General features: G+C 38.6%; 1 protein-coding gene across 1 annotated transcript in view; it reads right to left on the reverse strand.

The window, feature by feature from the left end:
• Positions 1-26,946, reverse strand: part of LOC145999712 (angiotensin-converting enzyme-like) — a 292,863-nt gene that overhangs the window by 102,613 nt on the left and 163,304 nt on the right. The window contains exons 11-15 of the mRNA XM_083136993.1: positions 24,006-24,137; positions 19,170-19,345; positions 10,529-10,665; positions 9,606-9,767; positions 4,332-4,440 (exon numbers count right to left, since the gene is read on the reverse strand). Coding sequence (XP_082993119.1) covers positions 4,332-4,440; positions 9,606-9,767; positions 10,529-10,665; positions 19,170-19,345; positions 24,006-24,137 — 716 coding nt within the window. The remainder of the gene's footprint in view (positions 1-4,331; positions 4,441-9,605; positions 9,768-10,528; positions 10,666-19,169; positions 19,346-24,005; positions 24,138-26,946) is intronic.

Raw genomic sequence — 26,946 nt, forward strand, 5'->3', positions numbered from 1 at the left:
AATAATAGGGTGTTAGAGATGTTTTAATATTAATGACTAATGAGGATGGGTTTATGTTTGTTTGCGACGTTTCCTGCCATCAGTGCATAATTGATCTTCGCTCCTGTGACGGTGACCGAGGAGATTCAAATGGGCTGTACTCAAACCCATAGTGTTACGTTCCTAGTAACTTTCCTCACCCTTTACTCCTATAGTCGGGAGCATTGAGGCCCAGTTTCTACACTGAAACCTATCCTCAGGGTAGGTGTAGAACAAATCCAACTGAAGTCGTGAAGTTTTAATCAAATGTTTATATACCGCTTGAGTACTTACAGCCAGTGGTTAGGTAACTCGTAACTGGAACTTGGAGATCAATTGTTAGTAGATAATTTAAAACTTCCTAGAAAGGTCAAACTACGGTGGCCCAAGCCTAGGTTTTACAGAAGAGCGGCATACACCTATTCACTTCTTCCTAGATTAGACCGTTCCTATTTGGCCAGTCTAGGTTTTACAGAAGAGCCGCTTACACCTACTGACTGACACAAGAACAGACCTCCTCACAGACCAAACTGCTTCGTATTTATACCCAAAGTTCCAGCCTCGAACACCTGCCTTTAGGTAATTTCTTATTACAATATTCCAAATTATAACAGAAGGATATTTGAAAAATACATGGTTTGGCTATTAATAATTTACAAAGAAAGTTTACATATTCATTTGAGTTAACAATTATTTCTTTAACGTTGATAAAATCTTACATTTTGGAAACATACAAATTTAAATGTTCCGCCATAATTTAATTACAATTAGGTTAGTTCATCAAACATTGATAATCTTTGATTGGCGAATCTATATTTACATCATAATAAATGCCCGTTGTCTTAAGCGAGCTGACCTCATTAGATTGCTACAGAAAGGTTAATACATTAGTTCAACAACGCTTTGATTGGCGCGTTCATATTTGCGTCACAACTTGAGCCATACAACATGTAGTATCATGGACATTAACAAGGATTCGAGGTAACACAATATCATTTTTTTTTAACATGGAATTGCAATGTTACAAAATAAGTAAGGTCGTAACAATAGCTAATTTCTGCACCCCGCCCGGGCGAGAATACATTTTGGCGTCATCCTACACCCATAGGCGTGCACAGACCCTCCGATTAGGGGAAGGGGGCAAAAGCCCTGATGAAAGTTCAGTCGGGAAATAAAAATCTAATTTAATATCACTCTTTTAGTTTTATTGCACTGATGGATATGTATATGTGTGTGTGTGTGTGTGTATATATATATATATATATATATATATATATATATATATAACATATTATTTAAATACAATACATAATCAATTCATCCGCCCCATAACAAACCAAACGCAAAAATTATATAAATTGTCTTTGAAATGTGCGCGCTCCTTTTCCTCCCAACCAAACTGTTATAGCAGCAACTGTCAAAAGTACTTAGTTGTTGTTACTACTCTCTGGTAATTCACAGTGCACTACAGAAAAGAAGGAAACAGCGAGCGAAGCGAGCAAGAAAATTTTTCGATCCAAATTTATATAAATTGAAAACAGTTTTGATTTAATAGCGCGCAATACATTTCATGGGACGCCATGGCATTCTCTTTTACAATTTTTCTCATTCAGATCGTTCGGCGTAGAGGGACAACTCTCGCAACCCTGTAGCTACTACTGCTCTGAACTTGACAAGACTGTAAGAAAAGCAAATATTGAGAGCGAGGCGAGCAAGAAAATTTTACAAAATTTTATTTGAATGAAATTTGAAGTCGAAGGTGTAATTTCCCCTCTGTGCCGTCTGAAAGAAATAATGCAAGAAAGACGTGAAAACTAATTCTATCTTCAGTATCCTTTTGTCCTGCTATTCTTAGTCTTCTAGTCTTGCATTCTTTTACTTCAATCTTTGCCCCCAATAATTGATTTCCTTCCAAGGTTGGGACAAAGCAATGCCCCCTGCGCCCTTACGGTTGCGCCCACTGAAACCCCTTCCCCCGTAGTTGCTTCGAACTTTGGTCGGCTTGAAAATACTTCATTTTCTTTAAGAATATAATATCGCTTAATAACAGCAATGAGATTCCTCTACACTAAATTTCTAACAAGGAAGGTTATCTAAGTGTCCCCATCCGATTTCCATGAAACTTGGCAGATGTATAGAGGGGCCCAAAGGAAGAAATATGTGTTTTTTTTGTTTCGGCTAAAAAACGGTTTTAGGGGGCAAAACCTCCCCTCTAATGTCAAGATGAGGACAAAATGAAGTGGGGATCTGACCCCTGTGTCCCCTCCGATTTCCATGGAAGTTGGAAGGTGTATAGAAGGGCCCAAAGGAAGAAATACATATTTTTTTGTTTCGGCTAAAAAACTGTTTTAGGGGGAAAACCTCCCCTCTAATGTCAAGATGAGGACAAATTGAAGTGGGGTCTGACCCCTGTGTCCCCCTCCAATTTCAATTAAACTTGGAAGGTGTATAGAAGGGCTTTGTTTCGGCTAAAAAACTGTTGTAGGGGGCAAAACCCCCTTCAAATGTCAAGATGAGGACAAATTGAAGTGGGGAACCGACCCCTGTGTCCCCCTCAGATTTCCATGAAACGTGTCAGATGTATAGAGGGGCCAAAAGGAAGAAATACTTTTTTTTTGTTTCGGCTAAAAAACAGTTTTAGGGGGGCAAAACCCCCCTCAAATGTCAAGATGAGGATAGATTGAAGTGGGGATCTGAACCCTGTGTCCCCCCTCAGGTTTCCATGCTCTGCTATTGGATTCGTGGAGTGGACATAGTGATATTGTTATGCGAGAGGTGACACCACGGGACAAAAACATTACTCTGTTGAAAATACCTAAAGGATTGACTGGCACTCTCCAACCATTAGATGTGTATGGATTTAGGATTTGGAAAAATTTCGTGACACGGTTTCTCCGATCTTGTCCTGTTACTACACAGTGACATTAACATTATCAAACTACAATCACTCACACATAACCACTTGTCCTCACCCAGGTTTCGATACGTCTTCCAATACGCATGGTATAAGAGGGGGTATCTTCCCAAAAGGCCATCTCCATTTGAGAATCCGGTGGCATTCTGTTTTGGTGGTGACAGTAATCCGATATGTGATGTTCGTGGTGCAGTGGCAGTAATCAGATATGCATGGTGTAACCGAACATTATGTTTAAATCATTTTTTTGAGGAGTACCATTACTGTGACGAGTATGTACATTGACACCGTGGAAGCAACAAAATAGGGGCGGTTTTCAATGTGATGCATGGGTGCTTGTCTTTACTTTGTGTTGGCAGATCGGTTACCATAAAGTTGTTTCGTGTTACTTCCTGGTGGTAATAAATGTTTTATACATGCTGTGTATTAATCTATGGAACTATCCTCTTGTGTCCTTGGCTATGGATATCACCTATATGATATCATGGTTTGTGTTTGATAGATTTATGGTTCCCGTGTGCGGCTATTTTGATGCTCCGTTACCCTGCTTTGATCCGTCTATTGTTATGCCCATGCCTATCCGGGAACAACGGTGTCTATGAATTCGGCATCTCTCTACAATTGCACTGCGTTTGGTACCGACAATCCTACGGTTCTGTGCTGCGTGTGTTCCAATTATAATTATATGAGCGTGTTGTTCCTACGCCAGATTTACGTGGTTTCGGAGTCAGATCCCCACTTCTATTTGTCCTCATCTTGACATTTGAGGGCGGTTTTTAACCCCTAATACAATTTTTTTACCCGAAACAAAAAACAGGTATTTCTTCCTTTGGTGGCCCCCTCTATACACCTGCCACTTTTCATGGAAATCGGAGGGGGACACAGGGGTCAGATCCCCACTTCAATATGTCCTCATCTTGACATTTGAGGGAGGTTTTGCCCCCTAAAACCGTTTCTTAGACGAAACAAAAAAACACGTGTTTCTTCCTTTGGGCCCCTCTATACACCTGCCAAGTTTCATGGAAATCGGATGGGGACACTTAGCTAAGCTTCCTTGTAAGTGTATAAAATAGTCTACGTGTAGAATGTAGACTATCGTTGTTTACGCGTAGACACACATCACTGGGTAAAAGGCATGACTCCGTATAACGTGACGGGTGCAAAATAGCCTAAGTGCAAACGCACCTAAAATTTTAAATTCAAATTCACAAAATATCAATTTGTATGTGATCGAGATACAACACGTTGCGACCTTTTCCGACACAAGAATTTTTATCTTTGTATTTCTTATGCATTGCTGAGAAATCAACAGCTCTCGAAAATGTTGACTGTTGGTTCGAACAGGTATAGGGACAAACTACACGAGTACAATCTACTTAGAAATTATTGGTAGTCTTACCTGGATCAAGGGCCCATCCATCCTCCTCCAAAGTGCAGTTCTGGTTGTCATAAGGGCAGACCTTCGCAGTGCTGTAAATGCCAGTCATTTTGGCCTGGATGTCCTCCCACTGAAAATAGAGTTGGTACGAAATCTCAAATAACACTTCCACGTTAAGACACAAATATACAGGAAAAATTAACAATTATGATTGGTAAGCATAGACGTCCCCACAGGGGGGTGCCAGGGATGTGCGTGTCCTGAAAAACTAAAAACTACAGAAACTACCATTAAAGAAATGAAAATAATATACGTGTTTAAAAATTAAGGAATTTCGTTTCATTTTAAATACATTTTTGAACTATCTTTCCACAAAATATTGATTTGGCTTCTTTTTGCTTTTCATTTTACTTCGCTTTTTGTGCCACTTTTGGCAAATTGGCGAAGATGGGGATGAGTGATGATATGATGAAATTCATGAATGGACACTCGCAAACACCCATGCCCAGGTCAGGATTCGAACCCGGGAACCCCGGTAACGTAACACGATGTCATAATCACTCGCCCACCGGGGGCGGCACAAAATAGTGTTTATTATAATAATCCTGTAACACATTTTCATTGTTAAATATAATTATTTGAAATTGGATCATTCTTTTTTAAACACACTGTATAAAGGTTACACAATGATAAAATAATACATTGAATTGATTAGTATGTATACTGTGGAGTAAGGATAAGTATTAAGTCATCAGTCATTGTGGGAGGTGATCGGTATTCGTAAGATGATGCGTAAGTACAGGTGTAATTATTAAGATTGATGTAGGTTAATGAAGATGTTGGGATAATAGTAAATTATTTAGATTTTTCTTAAAACTATGATGGCGTATACACCATACGCATGGAAGAATATTTCAGTTGTTTAAATTGCAATCGCTGTACACTAACCATAGATGTGCCTTTCGTGCCGTATGTATTGTAGTTACATCGCAATCGCAAAAGCTAACCGGAATATCACGTGAAATGCTTCCGTATAAAGAACTGTTGTCTTCTATAAGATTTTTGGAAGCAAAAATGTTCAAGGAAATAAAACATTAATATACTGACCAAAGCAGAATTTATTGTATAGAAAATATATACACTAAAAAGATAACGTTTCCATCCTCCAACAGGGTCTTCTTTAGACGAACACACTCCCAGACAGGGCCAATACACAAAACAGCGTGAAGGCACCAGTCCTTATCTCAGAACATTTATTTAGTTGACACTCCTGGAAGCAAGGCTTAACAGTGCTACCGTTCAAGGAAATGCTTCCGTCTAGAGCGGGCCTAACTCTAGTAACAAAATTACACCTGTTGTGCACTATTGTAATCTAGAACGATGTATTACTCCACGATGACGCTGTGGTAGCGTCAAGGGATCCCAGGTTCGATTCCCGGTGGAGGCACATAGTGGTTCGGATCCCACTTTAATCCCGATTAGCCTCACTGTGCATAAAGTTGACTTAAAACAACAATTCAATTCTAGAACTATGTATTTGAAGTTAATTCGATTGTTTTGACAATAATGATTTTCCGCCATGTTGTATTCAGTGACGCCAATATCAATATCTTTCATTGACAACAATAAAATATAACCTATGAAATCCACATGGAACGAAAATAATTCATTTTCCCATGTAAAGAATTACTACAAGAAAGTTATATTTATCGGAAATTTTGAAGCGATAGCCACTATAATCCTGGGTGCATTTTTTAAAAAGCCGCCTTGTAGCTAATATCGCGACTATTCTGGTGTTTATAAATCCAAAAAAATAATATATCACTTTCTCTAACGACATCGATTAGTGACTCAGTTTCTCTATATTATTAATTTTGACATATTTCCGGTACACGTGCGCAGACTAATTTATTTGGGGGTGTCTTAAGGAGAGTTTCAATTGCCTATCTGGACACAGTTAGCCTAATTGTCGTAATTTCATGTTCCCTTCTCACAGAAACTATTAGGTATATACCAGAGGCGTCTCGTGAACGCATGCGTTAATTGTGGGAAAAAGGACAGCTTGCTCTGCCACGACATTCATGAGCATTTCTACATTCTAATTTCTTCATATAGGAGAAGTATTTATTTTACACGAGAGCTCTGAACTAAGCTTATATTACATTTCTTGGATCTGAAGTGACTCATGCGTCAATTGTGGCAAAAGAATTATTACTTTCTTTAATTTCAGATCCAAGAAATGTAATATAAGCTTAGTTCAGAGCTCTCGTGTAAAATAAATTCTTCTCCTATATGAAGAAATTAGAATGTAGAAATACTCATGAATGTCGTGGCAGAGCAAGCTGTCCTTTTTGCCACAATTGACGCCTCTGGTATATAGATTATTACACAATTGCGCTCCAGTATATAGTAATATCTCACGCGGCCGCGGTGGCTCGGTCGGTAACGCGTCTGACTACCATGCTAAAGGTCCCGGGGTTCGATCCCCGGCCGGTTCAAATCCAGGAAGTTTTCTAACGATGGAAGCGGCCCCGGTGCCCACCCAGCGTCGAATAACATGGGTACCTGGGGGAAACCATGGGGGAAACCCTGGGGGGTAAAGGCGGTCAGGGGCGTGATGCTGATCACATCACCCCCATTCACGACCGGATCAAGCAAGTGTGGGGCGTTACCCCCACACCCCCTATACGCCTTCATGGTGTGATGCTATGCACAGGGGAGCACTTTACTTTACTTTTTGCAGCCGCCATTACATTTGCACTCGTGACCTAAAGGTCGCTTCTGATTGGTTATGCTACGAAAAATGCTATGGAAATAGGACCGAGATATCCTACGAAATATGACATAAGATTTTTTACTTTAGCATTTGGATCATGGCCCTAAATGTTAAAAAAATGCTAAATCCTTTCGTCTAAAGTAGTGTCAGAAAAGTAATACTTGAGTGAAAAAAAAAGTGACAAAAAAAAGAGCTATGTGGGCAAACTAGTGAATGCGTAGAGGTCCTCGCACAGAAAGAAACACACCTCTCCCTCCCTCAATGTTGCAATGTACGGGGAAGGCTGTGCTCTTTTAACTTCCTTTAGTTTCAGCTTATGTAAAATAGACGAGAGATGCAACATTACCTTTGTCCCTGGAATATATGTAGCAAAGCCTCGCGTAACAGAAGAGTATGAGAGAAAGCAAGCTGACGGAGCAAAGCAGTACACGCTGATGCAAACTGCTGGTAGCTGCAGCCGCGTTTTCCCCTCCATGCATTCATTTCTCTCACGCGTTCATTGGTCGAGCACTCTTGAGTCACTACTTGCATAGATAACTTGTTTCGTTCGCTTCCTCCATAGATTACCGGGACAAAGCGCAGTTCAAAACTGTACAGAACTTTTCATACAGGATTAAATATGCAACTTACACTGCTACCCCCACACCCCTATACGCCTTCATGGCGTGGTGCTATGCACAGGGGAGCACTTTACCTTTTTTTTTTACCTTTTACTTACACTGTAACCGCTGTTCAAACTTCAAGGATGGAAAGGGATTTACAAAATTTTGGGTCCTAAGCTATCCTTTGTTTTGGGACGTATCAACATTATTATTATTATTATTAACAGTTTTGTTATCATGGTACTTCACCTCCAGTAATTGTATTACCTGTATTAATAATACTTTTAAACTTTAAAATATACACACATCTGATTAAAAATTATTCATTAAACTTCGTTTTCGTCTATGATGTAAGAGGTTATGAAAACGATAAGAACTCCTGCCTTCTACAAGTAAAAGGACTTGACATGTTGCTTTATTTTGCTATTATCACAATATTAAGGAATTTTAAGGGTCGATGGTCTTTGTCGCGTCTGCCCCTTCCGTGTCTAATTTTTGTCTGGTCCCTAGGCTAGTCTCGTGGCAAATCTCCCCGTCAAACTTAAGTAGGAGAGGTATTCAGAACTCACACCAATGGGATAAGGGGTAACGCGCTTGAAATTATGAAATCATACTTATCAAACAGAATGCAATGTGTTGAAATGAGCCACGAAAGAGAAGGAAACGTAAGAAAATACAAATCCACTCTAAAGACATTAAAATATGGAGTTCCCCAAGGATCAATATTAGGCCCACTACTTTTTCTATTGTACATAAATGATTTACCATTAAATATACAGAATACAAAGATTTTGTTGTACGCAGACGATATTAGCGCAATAATAAAGGGAAATGATGTGAACGAGTTAGAAGCCAACATTGAAAAAACAATGGAAGAAATGAAATCTTGGTTTGACAGTAACAAATAACTATTGAATGAACAGAAAACAAATTACGTGCTATTTCACAATAAACAAAACAATAAAATTAAAGATGTAGTAAAGAATAGCCATCTTCCAGTAATATTAGTTAGCGAAACAAAATTTTTAGGAGTTACTATAAATGAAAATCTAAATTGGTCAAACCACGTAAAAATACTTGTTAAAAAACTAAATTCCAAAATATTTGCAGTGAGGATATTAAAACAATCACTTAATACAAATTCACTAATTCAGGTATATTATTCAATGTTTCATTCACTAATAAATTATGCAGTAGAATTTTTGGGGAACTTACCGGCACGTTTAGAAGCATTTAGAAAACAAAAGCAAGCCATTAGGATTATAGCAGGAATAAAGACACGGGAATTGTGTAAAACGTTGTTTAAGAAATACAAAATATTAACCCTCCCTTCACTGTACATATATGAAATGTCATTATATGCGTTAAAAAATATTGCGCTGCGAAGTTCAATAGAACACACATATAACACCCGAAATAAACAGCTTTTAAAGCCTTACTTCACCAGGCTAACATTAGTTCAAGAAGGACCCCAACAGATGGCAATTAAAATATTCAACCATTTACCAAATGATATAAAAGCAGAAAGTATGACAAGTTTCAAAAACAAATTAAAGAAACTATTAGTTATTAAGGAATATTATAGGGTTAGTGAATATCTCGATTGTAAATTATAGAAATTTTGTAATTATATATTTTTTTATATGAACTGTACTGAACCCTCCAAATACCAATGTATATGGTTTATATTGAGTATAATGAATAAATAATAAAAAAAGTATTTTCTACTTTCCAGACTGTGGAATTTATTTCAGTTCTGAACAATTAATTTCGCGATAGTTAGCTTTTGCAAATTATTTCTTTTAAAAAATATCCCTTCTTGCAATTTACCAGTGGACCTTTTTTATTGGATTTGGAAAAAGGAATTAAGTTCTATGGTAACAATTGCAAACAAAGAATTATGTTTTGATACTTGACCTCTTGTAGTGACTGTGAATCCAAAGCGCCATCTCCCAGCACAGAGAGGAAGAACATCTGTCTCCTGACGCTATCGTTCTGGAAGTTCTCCCAATCAGAGCCGTTGAAATGTTCCACCCATTGATTCTTTTCAAACTCTGCCATCTCCAGCATTTCTTCTTTCTGGAATGTAAATAATCGGGTAGTGAGAACTTAATTATGGTAGAGTATAATGAAGCTTCAGAGCCGCGGTGGGGCGTCTGACTACTACGCGGGAGACCCTGGTTCGATTCTCAGGGTGGGTGATCTAAGATCTGTGTCCCGCATAAGGCGGTTGTGGGTCTCACCCAGCCTCAAATCAATGGACACTTGGGGGCAAACCTGGAGGGTAAAGGCGGCCGGAGCGTGGTGTTGATCACATCACCTCCAAAATGGCCGCGATCGAGAATGTGCAGTTACATTATGTGTTCAACATGCGCACCCACCTGATGGTTCGGATCCCACTTTAAACCGCATGTCCAGTCCCGATTAGCCTTACTGTGCATAAAGTGGACTTAAAACACCAACTCAATAAATCAACATGCGCAATATTTGCTTGAATGCATGCTTCAATTCGACGTTTCCAGTCTTAATTCTCTTAGCTTAGTGTTAAGTCTGGCGACCGCGATGGCCAATCACCCATATAACCATATTTTGCCTCACCCTATATTTTGGGAAACCATATTATTTTTAAATTGGCAATTTCGATTAGCCACTTTGTGCCGGACAGGCTTTCCAAAATTGCTTTAAAAATTCAAAAACAGCGCACTTCGAAGTAAGAATTTCTGAACCTTGTTGCCAAAATCCTCAAATGACAAGCGACACTTGCCGCTTGTCCCTTGTCATTTCAGCTTGAAACTTCCGTGTCGCGTGTCGCTTCGGTCTGAAAGCTACCTAAGACTAACCATTGCTTCTTCCGTTTCGTTCCTGATGTCCGTCTCATAATTCCACTGGGCGACATTCGCATCATGGCACCTTGTGGAAGCCTCCGTCTCATAGAATCCTGCCAAGTACTCGGCCAGCTCCTCTTCAGTATCCTTAGCTGCAAAGGGGAAAAAATGGTTACATTTCTATAGTACATAACTCTTAATACAATTTAGTCAAGAATGAATATAAAAATAATCTATTTTGACGTAATCCAGTGTTCAAAAGTGTCAACCGTTATAAGGTGGTTACAAATCTTTTACGCTCATCGCATGTTTCCTTCTACTGTCTTAATCGTAACAGTTTGTGTCTTGATTTGCTTCACACTTGTAATTAGACCAGGGGCGTAACATACAGACCCGCATGACCCGCAATGCGGGCGGGCCCAAATCCTAATTGGGCACTGAAGAGAAGAAAATTATTTTCGTATTTCTCGTGCACAACACTTGCGTAAATTTTCACGATAACTCGATTGGTGATTTTTATAAATATTATATTGTCTTGAATAAAAAGCAATGTGGATTGATATAAATCAACATTTAAATAAGGTGATTTTAAAAAAAATCATATTCACATTCTATAAATAAATAATTTACAGAATAATGTAAAAGGTGTCTCAAAAATATGGGACTTTTTGAAATCGTAACTTGGGAACATTGCGAGAAATGTGGCGGCACGTTGCTACCTCTATTTGTGCAAAGGTACAAAAATCTTAATATTAATCCACGGCCAATATATATCTTCAGAGTAGGGTTCCTTTTTGAAAACGAAACCAGACAGGATGCCTTCCAATGGAGACGTTTAACCGATTATATTATCTCAACAAGGATACATGGATTTATATATTTACATAATGAGATACGTATTTCTCTGATTCTTATTTAGATTCAATTTGTGTGCTTCATGAATTTATTTCTTCTTTCTATTACGTATAATCTTCTTTCATATGTGCTTTCTTCTGGACTTCCTTCCTTGTGGGAAATCTGGATCTGGACTCCCTTCTGGACTCTTTATGTAATCCCTGGAACGTGTATCCTTTATGCCGATTCCTTTGGTATTTTCATATCTAGGTTTTCCTCTTCACTAAGTCCTTTTTTCACAATCTGGTAACACCTCACTTTTTCTTTATTCGCACCAAGTCCTAGAGGGTTACGAGTTCGAGGGTGAGGGTTGATATCTACGCCGCCTATTTCTGTTTTCCTCCCTTGAAGCAACGGCCGGAACGCGCCAACACTAAAATAAGTCCAACAAAGTGTATACTTGGTGCCAGACGACTGAAACGCGCAACCAAAGGTAATGTTGTTCGCGACTGGAACGCGTCGCCACTGGTATAAATCAAAATTTCCCCCGAGGGAATGGTAAATGAAAGTAATAGATTCGATATGTGTTAAAAGACACGACTTTCTATCAGTTTTTTCACTTCTTTAGTTTTCCGGTGTATTTACATATGAGCACCAGTTTAATTTATTAAGTATTTACATTATTTTTATTGTTTTTATATCTTTTCTTCATCCTCTTATAATGGATTCTATTGTTGTTCATCTTTTCAAATTTCCAAATAATTTCCAAATTAGTTTGCGGTTATTTACACTGCCCTTTGCGTATCTCGTGTTAATCTTCAATCTTGCACACCTTGTGCTGCCATCTATATTCCACCTTGGCAAACCGTTTACATGAGTTGGTCCAATTGGGTACGTAACAACGTAACGTACAAAACATGAAGTACTGGCCATTCGGTTTAGCTTGAGCTCTGGCCTTCAGCTGCGCAGAAGTCTGCCGTCAGCTGCGCAGAAGTCTGCCGTCAGCGCCACGATGCGAGAGTTCCACTGCGAGCAGAGTTGCTAACTGCCTTAACAATAACCACATCCATAATCTGACTTCAGAGCTTATTGGTAGGTGTGTTCGCTACTTACTGCATTATATATATATATATATATATATATATATATATATATATATATATACACATATTTAAAAAAAGCGACAGTTCGAGAAGGTGATAGATAGTTCAAGGAAAAGAATGAATGGTCCTTTTTGTCGGCGAAACCCCCATTGATTAAGCCCCTCGGCGAGAGAGGCATCCTCCCCTCCTCCTATACCTCTCTGGGAGGGGCAGATCGTGTTACCACGAGTAAGGTGATTGTTGACCTGTGTTGCTTGGGGTGTTTTATTCAACGGAAGCTGAGGTGAATATTGAAGAAAGCAAAGTGATTCATTGTCAGCGTTGAGAAATTATCTTAACGTGCATAAGTTTATGAAGAAAGTAGCTGACAGTGGTCTTGCATTGAACGTGAAACAAGTGCAAAAGCGTGTTTCCGCATTTACTTTCAAACGAAAATTATCGCTAGGGATATACAAGGTAGCAAGGCCTAACAAACCACGAAGAAGAAAGAAATTTAAAAGACGAATTTGACAAGTGTGTTTGTTATTCGTAGAACAATTGACGAATTTCACGATAGTGAAAGACAGCGTGCTACTTTAGATGCGTAAGTATTTTTTTTTTAATGAGACAACAGCATATAGCTTTGCCAGTTTCATGTCTAGTAGAATTGTAACTTCCGCGTTTTGCAACACTGCTCCTATGAGTCACGTGACGTCTCCTGCAGACGACAAACATTTCCCGCTTTGCGCATACCAGAGCTCAGGCTAAACCGAATGTGCTGTAGGTGCCATGCCATTCAGTTATCATGGGAGCAGTGGAATGGTGTATAGCGTGCATACGCTGTGAAAGAGTAGCCTATTATAAGAATAAGGACCTTCAAAAAAAAAAAAAAAAAAGGCCCATGATGCCAGACGATGACACTCAACTCCATAGTCTCTTTGTTGCTGTGTAACGGCACTTAATTCAGTATTCGCGGGTTTTCAAGGGCAAATTTTGCTTATTAACGAAGCCATTGAGATGAAAATGGGTCTTGTTTGACATCCACAAACGATTAATTGCAGCATTAAGACAGTTGTTTAGCCAAACGGTAGCCATCTTCCTGACGTCATCTTCGAAACATGAAGGCGATCTTGTGAATGCATGTTGGCAATTAATTGCATACCGTGTACTATTCATCTCCATGAGTACACTTGCTTCGAAGTTCATCTTCTTCTTTTATTTTCCATTTTAAATTGTCCCATATTTTTGAGACACCCATTTTACATAAAGATTTTGTAGATGTCAAAATAACTTTTGCTGAAAGTACATTAATCTCGTAATCATTTAATGGTGTTTATTAGGCTCTAAGATAGGAAAATAAAGGAAATAAAATACATGTACTGTTGGTGTGAAGCTCATACGAAAGGAAATGCACGTAAACACACTTAAATCCTCTTTGATTTAAAATTCAATACATTTTATAGGCAAGAATAGCAAATATTTTGTGTGGAAAAATATACAAATCATTAATCATGTTAAACCTTAAATTGTGTCACCTATCATTAAACTGTAAATAAACATGGCAGCTGATATTTCTCAAACTACCATTAAGAAAATCTCCAAAATTCAATTTTGGAGTACAACCAGAATGTTTTATCTTTATTGGAAGAAAATTTACTGAAATTTTTATAGTTTCATTAACACACTCAACAAATATTTCCATAGTAGGTACAGTGTCAGAAACAGAAAAATGTTCATTTACATACAATATCTTATTTGCTTTAATCTAACTGTTCAAATATTTTACATGGCCGTTTACTAGATAAAGCCATTCTACAAAAAACATATATCTTAATGTATGGTGCCCAAAGGCATACAAGCAATTTTTAGCGTGTTTTTTTCTAAATTGAAGAATCGATTTAAATAAAAAAAATGATTGTAATCCACCCTGATAAAAAACAACTTTTAATTGCATTTCTTTCCCTCTCTTTACCTTGTACCACCAACATTATTCTGTTAACAAGAATGCACACACATGTTTTCCTTGTTAAGTTAATGCCGAAGCTAAAGTTCTGACGATGCAGCCTGTATGTCCGGTATTTATTAATGGGGTTAAATCGAGAATAGTGGTGAAACAGAAAATCGCGAAATACGTTCACTGTGCGACCCTTAAGTTAAATCTAGACGCCGGCCATGAAAATAGGCGGCTGGGCAGAATTGCGCTGTTGCCACATATGGGAAAAGCAAAGCGAGACAAAAGTCGCTCTTTCCCGCGCACTGTGTGGCAACGTTAACCGGGCTGCGTTGCCTAGTTCGAGCGTCAGACCGACCTCTCTCCGGGGCACTTTTGTGTCATCCCTCACCTTTGGAGCAAACACTGTCAGTTTGTATCAATCGATTACCAAGACCAACTCTACATCGAGAGCTTTCATCCTCTTCAACCTCCGAACACACGGGGTTGGGCTCCACGTGGCAACATCGCGGACGTCTGCCACCCGTCTAATTTCATGGTCGTGCGTTTAGATATCCCTGCGTATGTTCTATACCATGAACCCAACGCCACAATAGGATACTATTTTTCGTGAAAGAACGTATAGTACAGGGTGTCCCAAAAGTCCCTTAACAGCCGTCCTACAGACGTGTAGTGCAGATATTGACATGATTTGAGTATATAGTAATACTGTAGGGGTAGGGGGGACATGATTGAGGTGGGTGACCATGGTGGCGGCCATCTTGGTATCCGCCATATTGAATGGAGGTCAATTTTTTTAAATGGGAAGGTATATGTGTGGCACATAATTATAGGCTAGAATTGCACCAGAAACAAGAATATGAAGTCAGTTTTCAGATATCTTTAATCTGTGAAAAGTTATTGATGCAATGTTGAATAAATGATGACGTATGATAAAGTATGGAAATTGTGATAACTGATATCATATCTCTTTTGTTGCAGGTGTAAGTGACAAAGAACATGATGTTATCCAATGAGGAACGAATTGAGATCATCCTCATTTCCGCCGAAAGGAGTTCACGGGACTTTGCCAATGACTTAGGCCTCCAGTGTCGCATGTTAGTGTGGCCAATGTGATGAAGCGGTTTAAAGAAACGGGTGCAGTGCACCATAGACGTCGATCGGGAAGACCAAAAACAGCCACGGATGAAGAAACAACAACGGCATTTATGGCATCATTCGTGAAAAAAGTATTCACCCAAAGAAAGTATTCGACGACTATCCGCCTAATGTGGTGTTAGGAAGAGTTCGATTAGCAGGATTATGCCAGAACACAAGTGGCATCCCTACAAGATGCAAATGCAACAACATCTCAGTGAAGATGATCTTCATAGGAGGGTGGAATTTTGTGAGTGGTGTGTGGTGTGTGACGTGAACGTGACCCTGACTTCTGGCGAAACATTCTGCATAGCGATGAGGCATTTTCTTAGACCAATGGTGAGGTCAACCGTCAAAACATGCGATATTGGTCCTCTGAGAACCTGCACTGGGTAAACCTGGGGAACGTGGGTGGGCCAGCAAAAGTTATGGTGTGGTGTGGAATTTGGAATACTCAAATCATAGGTTAATTTTTCCTTGAGGGGACATTGAATGCAGAGACCTACCTGCAGTTGCTACGCGATCTTGTCTTACCTTCAGTGTGTATGCCGGATGGGTCTTTCCCAGAATTTTTCAACAGGATGGTGCACCACCTCATTATGGGAACATTGTTCGGCAGTACCTTGATGTCCAATTTCCTGGTAGGTGGATTGGAAGACGAGGACCAAGGGAGTGGCCAGCCAGGTCCCCAGACCTTACTCCCCTTGATTTTTACTTGTGGGGCCATCTTAAGGCCATGGTTAATGCAGTTCCAATACGTGATATGCGTCACCTTCGTCAACGAATCACTAAGGCCTGTGCCGCTTTCACTCCCGAAACTCTTTTGAATGTTCGCCGTTCATGGGAGACTTGCTTACGGATGTGTTTACGGGAGCATGGCGAGTTCATTGAGCACATTTTGTAGCACAATAACTTTTCACAGATTAAAGATATCTGAAAACTGACTTCATATTCTTGTTTCTGGTGCAATTCTAGCCTATAATTATGTTCCACACATATACCTTCCCATTTAAAAAAATTGACCTCCATCCAATATAGCGGATACCAAGATGGCCGCCGCCATGGTCACCCACAGCAATCATGTTCCCCCTACCCCTACAGTATTACTATATACTCAAATCATGTCAATCTCTGCACTACACGTCTCTAGGACGGCTGTTGAGGGGCTTTTGGGACACCCTGTATTATTCGGAAGAAAAATTTGTAAAACTTTTTCGTGGGTTGCGAAGAATATTCATACTTGTCACATACGTACATTGTGTGGTAATGATTTATCTGTTCTCCGCTAGATGTCACCCAATCTTAATGCAATATTTAGGAGTCAGGTTTTCCATTAAAACCCAACATATCGAGAAGTTCGACAATACAGATCTACACTAATATTTATTTTACAGGTATTCGTGTGTGTCCTATTTTACTCTTTAGTCTAAGTTTTCCAGTTCAATAAAGTTTCAGCATTGTTTAATGCATTTTCTTTCACAATATTAATATGCTATCAATGTGCTATGAGAACTTTTGATCACTAAAATGTTTGGTGCCATATTTTTGGGTCTACTGTTTTATTAATAGATACGTATAAGATCATCTTTTATCATAGACAAACTCGTCACATGGGGTAGAATTACCACTCGTATTGAATGTCTCCTTTATCTAAAACGTTATAAGTCCTGTGAAGTGTCTGTTTCCATGGATACTATTCAGTGGTGGCGATTAGGGAGACGAGGGGGCAGTTTCTCCCACTTTTTGCCACTTTTACTCCCGCAGTAAGCTAAAACTTATCTACAAAGGGAAATTACTCTCTTTGACCCCCTCCAATTTACACCTTGCCCCCCCAATTTACACCTTGCCCCCCCGGTTTTGGAACCCAATCGCCGGCACTGATAGAGGAGAATGTCTAAATATGGGCCCCCCTTTTTATGTTGTCATTTTCGGAGGGGAAAAAATAATATATCAAGCACCTGCCTTTAAAATGCATATCTATGAAATATATATACTTAGGCTAAATGTAATAGCATGTTAAAGTATAGAAGGTCTACATTTTTTTTTTAAAAAAAGAGCAATTTCCAAATAATGGTAAAATGATGTATTTCAAAATTGTGATCTAAATATGGGCTACCAGTGGCAATATCACAAAAAGCAATTAAAATTTTAAAATGAATAGTCATTTATCGCTAAAACATTATAAAATTCATATTTATGAACAATAATCTGTTGTTTTGAAAATCACGCGGAATGGGAAAAATCGAAATTAAGAGAAACATCCAAATATTTGTTGAAAATGTGATCTCAGCATTAGATCTCATGTCATAACCCATATTTAGACCATCACGTTATTTTTCTTCTTCAATTTATTTTCGCTCTCTGTGGTACATATTTCACAAACAAATCATGGTATTATAAAAGCTCACATTTGTTTCATGTACCGCTAATATCATAACCTATACAAAGCAGATGAGAATTCAGATAACGCTGAGTTGAAACATACCTGCAAAAAATTTTTCGGAGGTCGCAATTCTATAACAGCGTCCAAGGCCGAAAATAACCACCACTTTCTCTTGCGAATTTGCGCCGCAACCTTTGTCCTTGACAGATAATTAGTTCCAATAGCCTCTGCCAGGCTGCAGCATCCGGGAGCGCTGATAACTCCAAAACCCATATTTAAACCTTCGCCCATATTTAGACCTTCTCCTCTACTATTGGACTCCTACTCCTGCCCGCTTATTTTGTGAGCGGGGTAAATTGAACAACGAGGAAGAACATTATTTACAATTAGCTTAATTCGCCATATTTTGTGGAAGGATACATATTTTACCTGGGAAGGTAGTGATGTTTTTCATGGCCACGGCAATGGGCCTCCCCGATGGCGCAGTGGTAGCGTCGCCACCTTGTAATGAAGGGGTCCCGGGTTCGATACCCGGTGGAGGCACAAGTGGTTCGGATCCCACTTTAAACTGTAGGTCCAGTCCCAATTAGCCTTACTGTGCATAAAGTGGACTTAAAACACCAACTCAACTCAACTCATGGCCACGGCAGCATATGGTAATAGATAATCGAAATTACCGAATTTTGCTTGTTATGTCTGAAATAACTGTGCAGTAAATGCTGCTGGAGTAATGTACTTCTGAGAGGTTACTTCCAAAGACTCAGACAGAGTGATTTCTAAGTCAAAACGTCTGCAAGAAGAGTGTAGAAGTCTCAATGTAGAACGGAACAAAGAAGGCGATTTATAAGCTAAGACTTGTATAAGGAACGTAATTCATGAGTTAATACTTCTGCAAGCGGAACGATTCATAATCTGACTTCTCCCAATAGTAAATAAGTGTATTTTCTAAGCTAAGCCAAATGAGTGATTTATGAGTTAAAACCTCTAAAGACAGAGTGATTTGAAAGCTAAGACTTCCACAAACTATTTTAAAAGCGTGCAAATAAATTGATTTACATGCAAAAACTTTAACGTAAAAGGTTATTCACGAGCTAAGACTTCTACAAAGAAGGTGATTTTTAAACTAGCGAAACCTAGCGATTCCTAAGACTGGTACTGAAGTAGTTCTAGGCCAAGACTTCAGTTGCTATTTGTAGGCACATATTTCCCATAACTGCCCTACAATGGATTCATGATTGCCATGTCTATTACAAGTTTAACAGTACTTACTGTGTATTTGCGTAGACCACCCTACAACATCCCCACTTTTCTTGTTCTCGGCATGCAAGAAGTCACTGAGAGGCTGGAAGTATCTCAGCAGAGGCTTCGCAGACAATTCGGTTCCGTTGGTGACAACTGCGAGGGCTGATAGCCAACTCTCTGAAGCCCCAAGCTTCATCAGGTTCCTGAAATTAACACATAAAACAGGAACATGCAGTAATCTTTTGTGATAGTATTTGGGAAGTATTTGGACTTTCAAGTGGAGAAGATTACTTATTACTAGATCTCGGATTTTTAGATTCTAAACAGTTTGCTTGTAGATTCCCAAATATAGGCTCTATAAATACGAAAATAGGTTCTAAAAACCTTGAATTAGGCTCGAAAAATATGCAAAAAGACATAATATGGTACAAAATTCCTGAAAAATACTGATTAAATACAATCGTTAAAAACAAAATTTCACAAGAACCGTAATTTCATTTTCAACATTATCTACAAATTATTATAATACTGCACTTGTGCTGTTAGAAAAAGTTACTTGTTGACATGAATAATGAATTACTAATGTATAATTTGCTGCACAATATCAGGGTGGCTACTTACTTGGAATTCCTTGAATTCCGGGAATTCCGCGTGAATTATTGGATTCATGAAGTTTGGCAAGACATGAAAAAAGGTACAAGCGGATGTTTTCTCAATTCCATTTTTTCCTCCGTAGACGTGAAAAATTTCAACTTTTTTATTCCATATCCCATTAAATTTATACATGTTTATAAATACCCTGAGGCAAATTTCTCTCAGTTTAGCTATTATTTTATTCATTTTTTTGAGGATGAAAAAGAAAGCTACACAGAAAATAAAACAAAAATTTTCTGAATCCGTTTACTTTGTTAGTGTTTTTTTACAGAACATTCTATCTGACAAGCGGAAGATTATTACAAAATAATATATCTTGAACTTGATTAGGTAATTTTTTTGTTACATTGAAATCATACAAACTCTTTATATTGTTCATATTTTTGTGTGTGGAAAGGAGGGTGAGAGTCGGTAATACGTAAGGTTGGAATAGAGAAAGCATCTGCTTGTAGCCTTGACGTTTTGTAAAGTTCACCTTGAAAACCAGGAATTATACTTGAATGTTATCATGGTCCTAGTGACCACCATGAATCTTTTTGCGTTATCCACACTCAAACTTCGCCTTTTGTCTGTGAGGATCATTTCATGTGCTGAAAATTATCTTTCAACAGAAACATAGTCAGTAGTGCTAATTTGAATGCTGAAATATTACTTCGCAAGGCGTGAATGCTAAAAAGGAACAAACTGTAGGCGAAAGTGAGCAACGCCACACAGCTCAGAAGTTTGGACTTGGGACTGTTCGGGCAGTAGAGATGATTGGGTGCCAAAGTTGAGAATGGGGAGGAGGGGGGGACAAGGACAGTTTACTTTATCTTAGTAGGCAAGGCTTAGCATTAGGAGTCTATAGTGCAGAGGTAAAAAGTAGGGGGAACTGTCCTCTTCCGCCGCCACTGTGTGCAGGTAACAGTGACGTCAGACATTTTTGTTTTGTTCAAAGCTTTGATAAACATCATATACTTGGAGGGAGGGAAATCTACAGAAAACATGTTTCAAACACGCCAGTCATTGAATTATTTCGCCACCAAACCTAGTAAATACCTCTGTGAGATATAAAAATCCTGTAAAACTTTTAAAAAAAAATGGTTTAATTTAGGCATATAAACCTAAAATAGGTTCTAACAAGCAAAATAGGTTATTTTAGGCATTATAAAACTTTTTTTATTATTATTATTATAGGCTCTATTATTATTATTATTATTAATTTTTATTATTATTATTATTATTATTATTATTATTTTAAAGATGATGTGATCAACACCACGCTCCGGCAACCTTTACCTACAAGTACTCATTTATTTGTGTCTGTTGTCACCTCCTTCTAACGTCTGATTTACAGCTTTTGAAACCTTCGATGGACAACTTAAGTGACAGATAGGCTAATCGGGAGTGGACCTACAGTTTAGAGAGGAACCCGAACCAACCTCCTTGGCAGAGTAGTTAGGACAGCACGCTACGACGCCAGGGGTCCCTGGTTCAAGTACCCGCCTAAGCGTGGAATATCTCTGTTGGTGATCTTTCGTCAGTTTCATAATATCATGAGTATCGATACTAGGGAACGGAACTTTATGTGCTAAAAGACTCAGAAATATTTTTTTTTGTGTCATATATGTTGAAAATATGTGATAAAAAAAGGAAAATATGTGACAAAAAAAAATCATGCATTTTAAACACCTGAAATCAGTTTCTAAATGCTTTCCACTTAGCGAGCTATTTTTTGGAAGAGTTGCAGTAGATCCAAATTCTCTAATGTAAATCTGTGACGATTATCTCCAAAAAAGGAACCTTATATTATGAGAAAGATCGCTCCACGTCACAAGAAACAATGCTTTCATATTTGAAGCACGAAATGTCACTAACGCTGAACTTTTCCAAAGCATTACGTTGTACGATTGCCTCGTCTGGGTAATATTTTCCGCCAATAGGATCGTAGGCGAGGCGCCAGAAGTCTGCCAGCGAGCGTGTTCAAAGACAAAATAAACCTAACACTCTCGATATGAAAGAGGTGCGGAGAATAAACATTTTTCCTTCGAGGTTGCTGAAGTCTTTGAGCGATTTTATGTATTTAAAATGAAAATTCCCAAAATATGTATTTACATACGGAAAATTTGAAAATATGTGTTTTTATGTAAAATAAAATTTGCTGTGTTGACATATAAGGCAATGATCAGAATTTTGGCAAAAACGAGGGTCTCTATCTTATCGCAGAAAGATAGTTCCGTTCCCTAATCATAACTCATCCTCATCGTCACGATTAGTCAAAAGTGGGAGAAAACCGACATAAAATATCCTAATTCAATCAATGTAACATTGCACAGTGCCATGAAGACACATATAGGTTGAATGTGGCGGTAGGGCTCCACACATTAACTATCTCGGCAATTTTTTAGAGATGGTGTGATCAGCAGCACGCTCCGGCCACCTTTACGCCACAGGTGCCCATTTATTTGATGCTGGGTGAACTCCAGAGACGCTTTATGCAGAAACAAGATCGAAAAAGTTCTACCCCCCCCCCTTACGACTAAACCACAGCGACTCCATTGTAATGTAAAGGGTAACATTATTGAAAGAGGTCCATATGTCAATATCCTTTCACGTTGTACACTAACGAGGCTCTGGCGAGAGTGGAGTCTGCATCCACAGCCAATGTAATCCCCTGTGACTGTGAGGCTTGTATTGTGCGCGGTTTCTAAGTGTTTGTGATTGTCTTCATCAATTTCATCGGATCGCCATTCATCCTCATCGTCGCGATTAGCCAAAACTGGTAGAAAAGCGAAGTTAAGTCATTCAATCGTATCACTGTGAAATACAGGGTGTCCGAATTGAAACGCCCTAATTTCAAATACTTATATTAAACATAATATACAGGCAAGAACAGTGTGGTAGGTGATATATGGTAGCTTAGCTGAGGAAATGAATAGTAAGGATTCGTTTATTTTGTATCGTCCCAGGGGGTGAGAAGTGAAAATGACAAACAATGCTGAAAAAGCGCAAACTGTGTGGTGGTACGAAGAATTGGGATCCATTATTGAAGTTCAACGACGGTTTCGTGCAGAGTATCACAGAGACCCTCCCGATGCCAAGAGAATCAAGGCGTGGAAAGCAGCGTTTCTACAGACAGGATCTGTCGCTAAGAGGCATGGTGGTGGCCATCAGAGGAAAACGTTCAGCGCATTGCTGATGCATTTGCACGAAGTCCCAAGAAATCCCTTCGTACGGCGTCACGTGAGATTGCTCTCCAAATTTTGTGTACGAACGGATTTCTTGCAATAATGGATCCCAATTCTCCATACCACCACACAGGTTGCGCTTTTTCAGCATTGGTTGTCATTTTCACTATTCACCCCCTGGAACGATACAAAATAAACGAATCCTTACTATTCATTACCTATTTAAAATGTCCACAGCTAAGCTACCATATACCACCTACCACACTGTTCTTGCCTGTATATTATGTTTAATATAAGCATTTGAAATTAGGGCGTTTCAATTCGGACACCCTGTAATGTGTAAATTTAGAAACTAACTGGAGCATTCGCCATTTAAAAACATACGTTTGACTTGTTTTACGTGGATACGCCAACCAATACAAAAGTAAGTCATATTACTAAAATCTGGGACTTGGAAACGCAGTTAGTGGCGACCCGGGTTCGATACCCGGGGTGGCTGATCTAAGATAGAATGTTTCCGACCTTATCCTCGCATAAAGTGGCTCTGGGGATCTCTCAGTCTCAAATCAATGGGTACCGGGGAGCACCCTGGGGGTAAATGCGGCCGGAGAGTGGTGGTGATCACATCACCTCCAAAATGACCGAGATCGAGAATGTGTGGCTCCAACATTCCCTAAAGGTATGAGGAGACAGGGGACTGGAGAGTTCCGTAATTTAGAACTGCACAATTTGTATTCCTGTCCAGATACTATTAGAATAATTAAATCTAGAAGACTTAGGTGGGCTGGCCACGTGGCATGAATGGGAGAGGAAAGAGGAGTTCACAGGATTCTTGTTGGTGAAACCTGATGGTAAGAGACCTGTAGGAAGGCCAAGATGATGATGGAGGGATAACGTTGAGATGGACCTAAAGGAAATCGGTCAGGATGGAAAGATTGGATTGATATTGTCCAGGATAGGGACACGTGTTGTTGCAGCCATGAACCTTCAGGTTTAAGAATGCTAGAAAGTTAGTTAGTTAGACTGTACATCTCACACTCACTTCAACATTTCTCCAGCTTTCTTGTTGTTGCTAAAATCGCATTCGTGCAGTTGTCTTCCTCCGTCCAGTTGTCCAGCCTCACGACACATGGATTCAAAGAATTGGAACTGGAGAATAGCTCCAAGGAAATACCTGGAAAGAATAACAGAAATTCACCCATTATATAATTTACAATTTTGTCTTTGATCTCATGGAATATTGCTACTTTCACTACGTCTTTTATATTAACAACTTTCTCCGTTATTTCTTCAGTGTCTTGCAAAATTATCCTGATTAAAAGTAGGGATGATCACCATAATACTTCTATTACTTTGTCTGGTTATAGTAATAAATAATGATACATAAATGAATGCTAGGTAATTACGTGATTCAAAGTAAGGTTCAATTCAAATATATTTGTTAATTTGCCGCTTAGTGTGACATCTATACTTGAATTTATAAACTACCCTCTATGACAGACGGAGCAACTAGCGACAGTTTAAGTAACTTGTAGATACACTGTAAGTACAATAGTTATGATACAATGCAGTGGCGGCGATTAGGGGAGGCGAGGAGGGCAGCTGCCCCCTATTTTGCCACTTTTGCCCCGAACTATGCTAAACTTTATCTAACAATGGAATGTAGACTGTTCCCCCTGCTTTTGGCACATTTCCCCCCCTAGTTATGAACGCAATCGCCGCCACTGACGCTATGTATTGATTGCTGTGCAAAATACGCTAACAGCACTAAACCAAACCTGCCTTATTTACTTCTGCTATTAGTTGCATACGTTAGCAGGTTAGACAGGTCAGGTTTGGTACGGTTAACCAAGGGGCACTTGCCCCTCCCCCTGACATTTCTGGAAATAGTTAATGAAATTTGAATGGTGAAATTGTAGCGATATTTTACAACAAAATATATTGTTTTCTGTGACTTACAAGCCACAAGTAACAGCAATTATTATTATTATTTGAATTAGGTTACATTTAAGCTTACATATTATTTTACACTGATTTGTTTATAAAAAAACAGCTTTTTGTCCTGCAAGAATTGATGTTAAGTGTGCAGTTATGAAAATTATATGGAGCTACAGAATATGGAAATTTCGAATGCGATTCAAAAATGATATACGTATTTCAAACCAGTATGCTGTCGAAACTACTGATCACTGAACAGCACGGCGCTCCCTGGCGGAAGATAACGTTGTCTAGTTTCATTCAATTGCCGCTAGATCGTTCGTGCAGCGCTGTTTGTCTTCACGAAATTGTTCCTGGACGTATTCAAATTGATGCAGGAAAAGAGGTTCCCGGACCGTATTTAAATTCATCCGGAAGAAATGTTCCTGGACCTTACAGCCTAAGGTTCTTTACGGTCCAGAACCCATTTACGCTTGCTGATTTTCACTCCTGGACCGGAATTGATTTTTTTAAAATTCCTGGACCTCTAACAACCCTGATTTTTTCTTCCGAAATACAATAATACAATAACGTCCAATAATTTCTAATTAGGAACGATTCTGAATAAAACCTTTCATGACAGACTGTTGACAAATCATACAGGACCTGGGACCTGTCGCATACAATATATTCGGGGCCTAAACCAAATTTTTCAGAGGTCTGAGAAAATCAGAAGTTTTTGTGCCTTAGTCTGAACAAGATATCCTACATGATCACAATTTAAACATTATTACAGTTAAATAACAATTAATTTATATATTTCGCATAATTATCTAAGAACAATAAATTTAATATCTTAAAGATTAAAACCATCAATTATGGGAGGCTAACAATAGATCTAAATTATTGTTACTTTTCATTTTCCATGTGCCTCTGGTGCGACATTCATTATATTTAATTACAGAACTATGTAAGTTCAATATCAAACTACTATTAATATACTTACCCAATTGGCAATTGTTAATCATATCCAATAATATTCTCTGTATTCTGTACCATAATTCTCTCTTGTTTAATATTCATTGAATTTTGAATTCTAGTAAATTTACATTGTTACATATAAACACTATTTTCACTTCATGATTTCATTCCGTAATTAAGCGAATAGTGAATATTATTATATATATTTTCATTATGCAGTACTTTGTTTACAATATGTGTCAAAACAATCCATGAAGTCAGGAAAAATCAGATTATTTGCTTAATTGGAAGCATAAACACGTAATGCATCTCACTCAAGCAAATCTCTTTATTTGGTGTGGGGCACGTAAAGCGCGGGGCCTCGGGCGAGTGCCCCAGTTGCCCCGTCCGTAGGGCTCTGCAATGAGAGCACATGGTGTTGAAATCGATTATCGAAAAAAATATCGAGGTACAGAATGCGATTTGTTTCTATTCTGTGGCGAAGAGAAAGTGACACAGAAACTGTAAACACGTGACTTGAGAGAAAAGAAAGGAACGGTAAAACATTCTAGTCTGTACTTTTATTTAATGGCAATTACACAACAAAGAATAATATATACGAGTTCTGCAACAGTGAGTGATGTCATAATAAAATACTATTTTCAAAATACAGTAAAATATATTATTTTGTGTTGATATTAATTGAAGTTTAAATAAACAAAGTGAAAAGTAACTATGTATAAATCTGTAGAAATAAGATTTTGTGAAATTATTTTATCCCATTATATTTATATAGTTTCTCAGTGTCTCAGACTACATTTAGACTATAATAGTGAGAAGAATAGTTTCTTCGCAACGGCTAATGTCTAATCTATTTATTTATTTTTCTTGCCATACACACTGCCCTGTCATCTTTCGGTAAAATATGAAATTGTCGAGTATTTGTTTGATCGTGACCGGGTGCCATTTGAGACCTTTCAAGATTTCCAATAAGACTTCTTCGTCTCCTTTGTGTGGCACACACCAACTACAAACGATTTCTTGCCAGAATTCCTAGTTGCGAGAAATCCACTCTTCTTCTTCTGATTACTTGTCGCAAAATACGT

The sequence above is a fragment of the Lepisma saccharinum genome, chromosome 15 (assembly GCF_977018435.1).
Source record: "Lepisma saccharinum chromosome 15, izLepSacc3.1, whole genome shotgun sequence".
NCBI classification, from domain to species: domain Eukaryota; kingdom Metazoa; phylum Arthropoda; class Insecta; order Zygentoma; family Lepismatidae; genus Lepisma; species Lepisma saccharinum.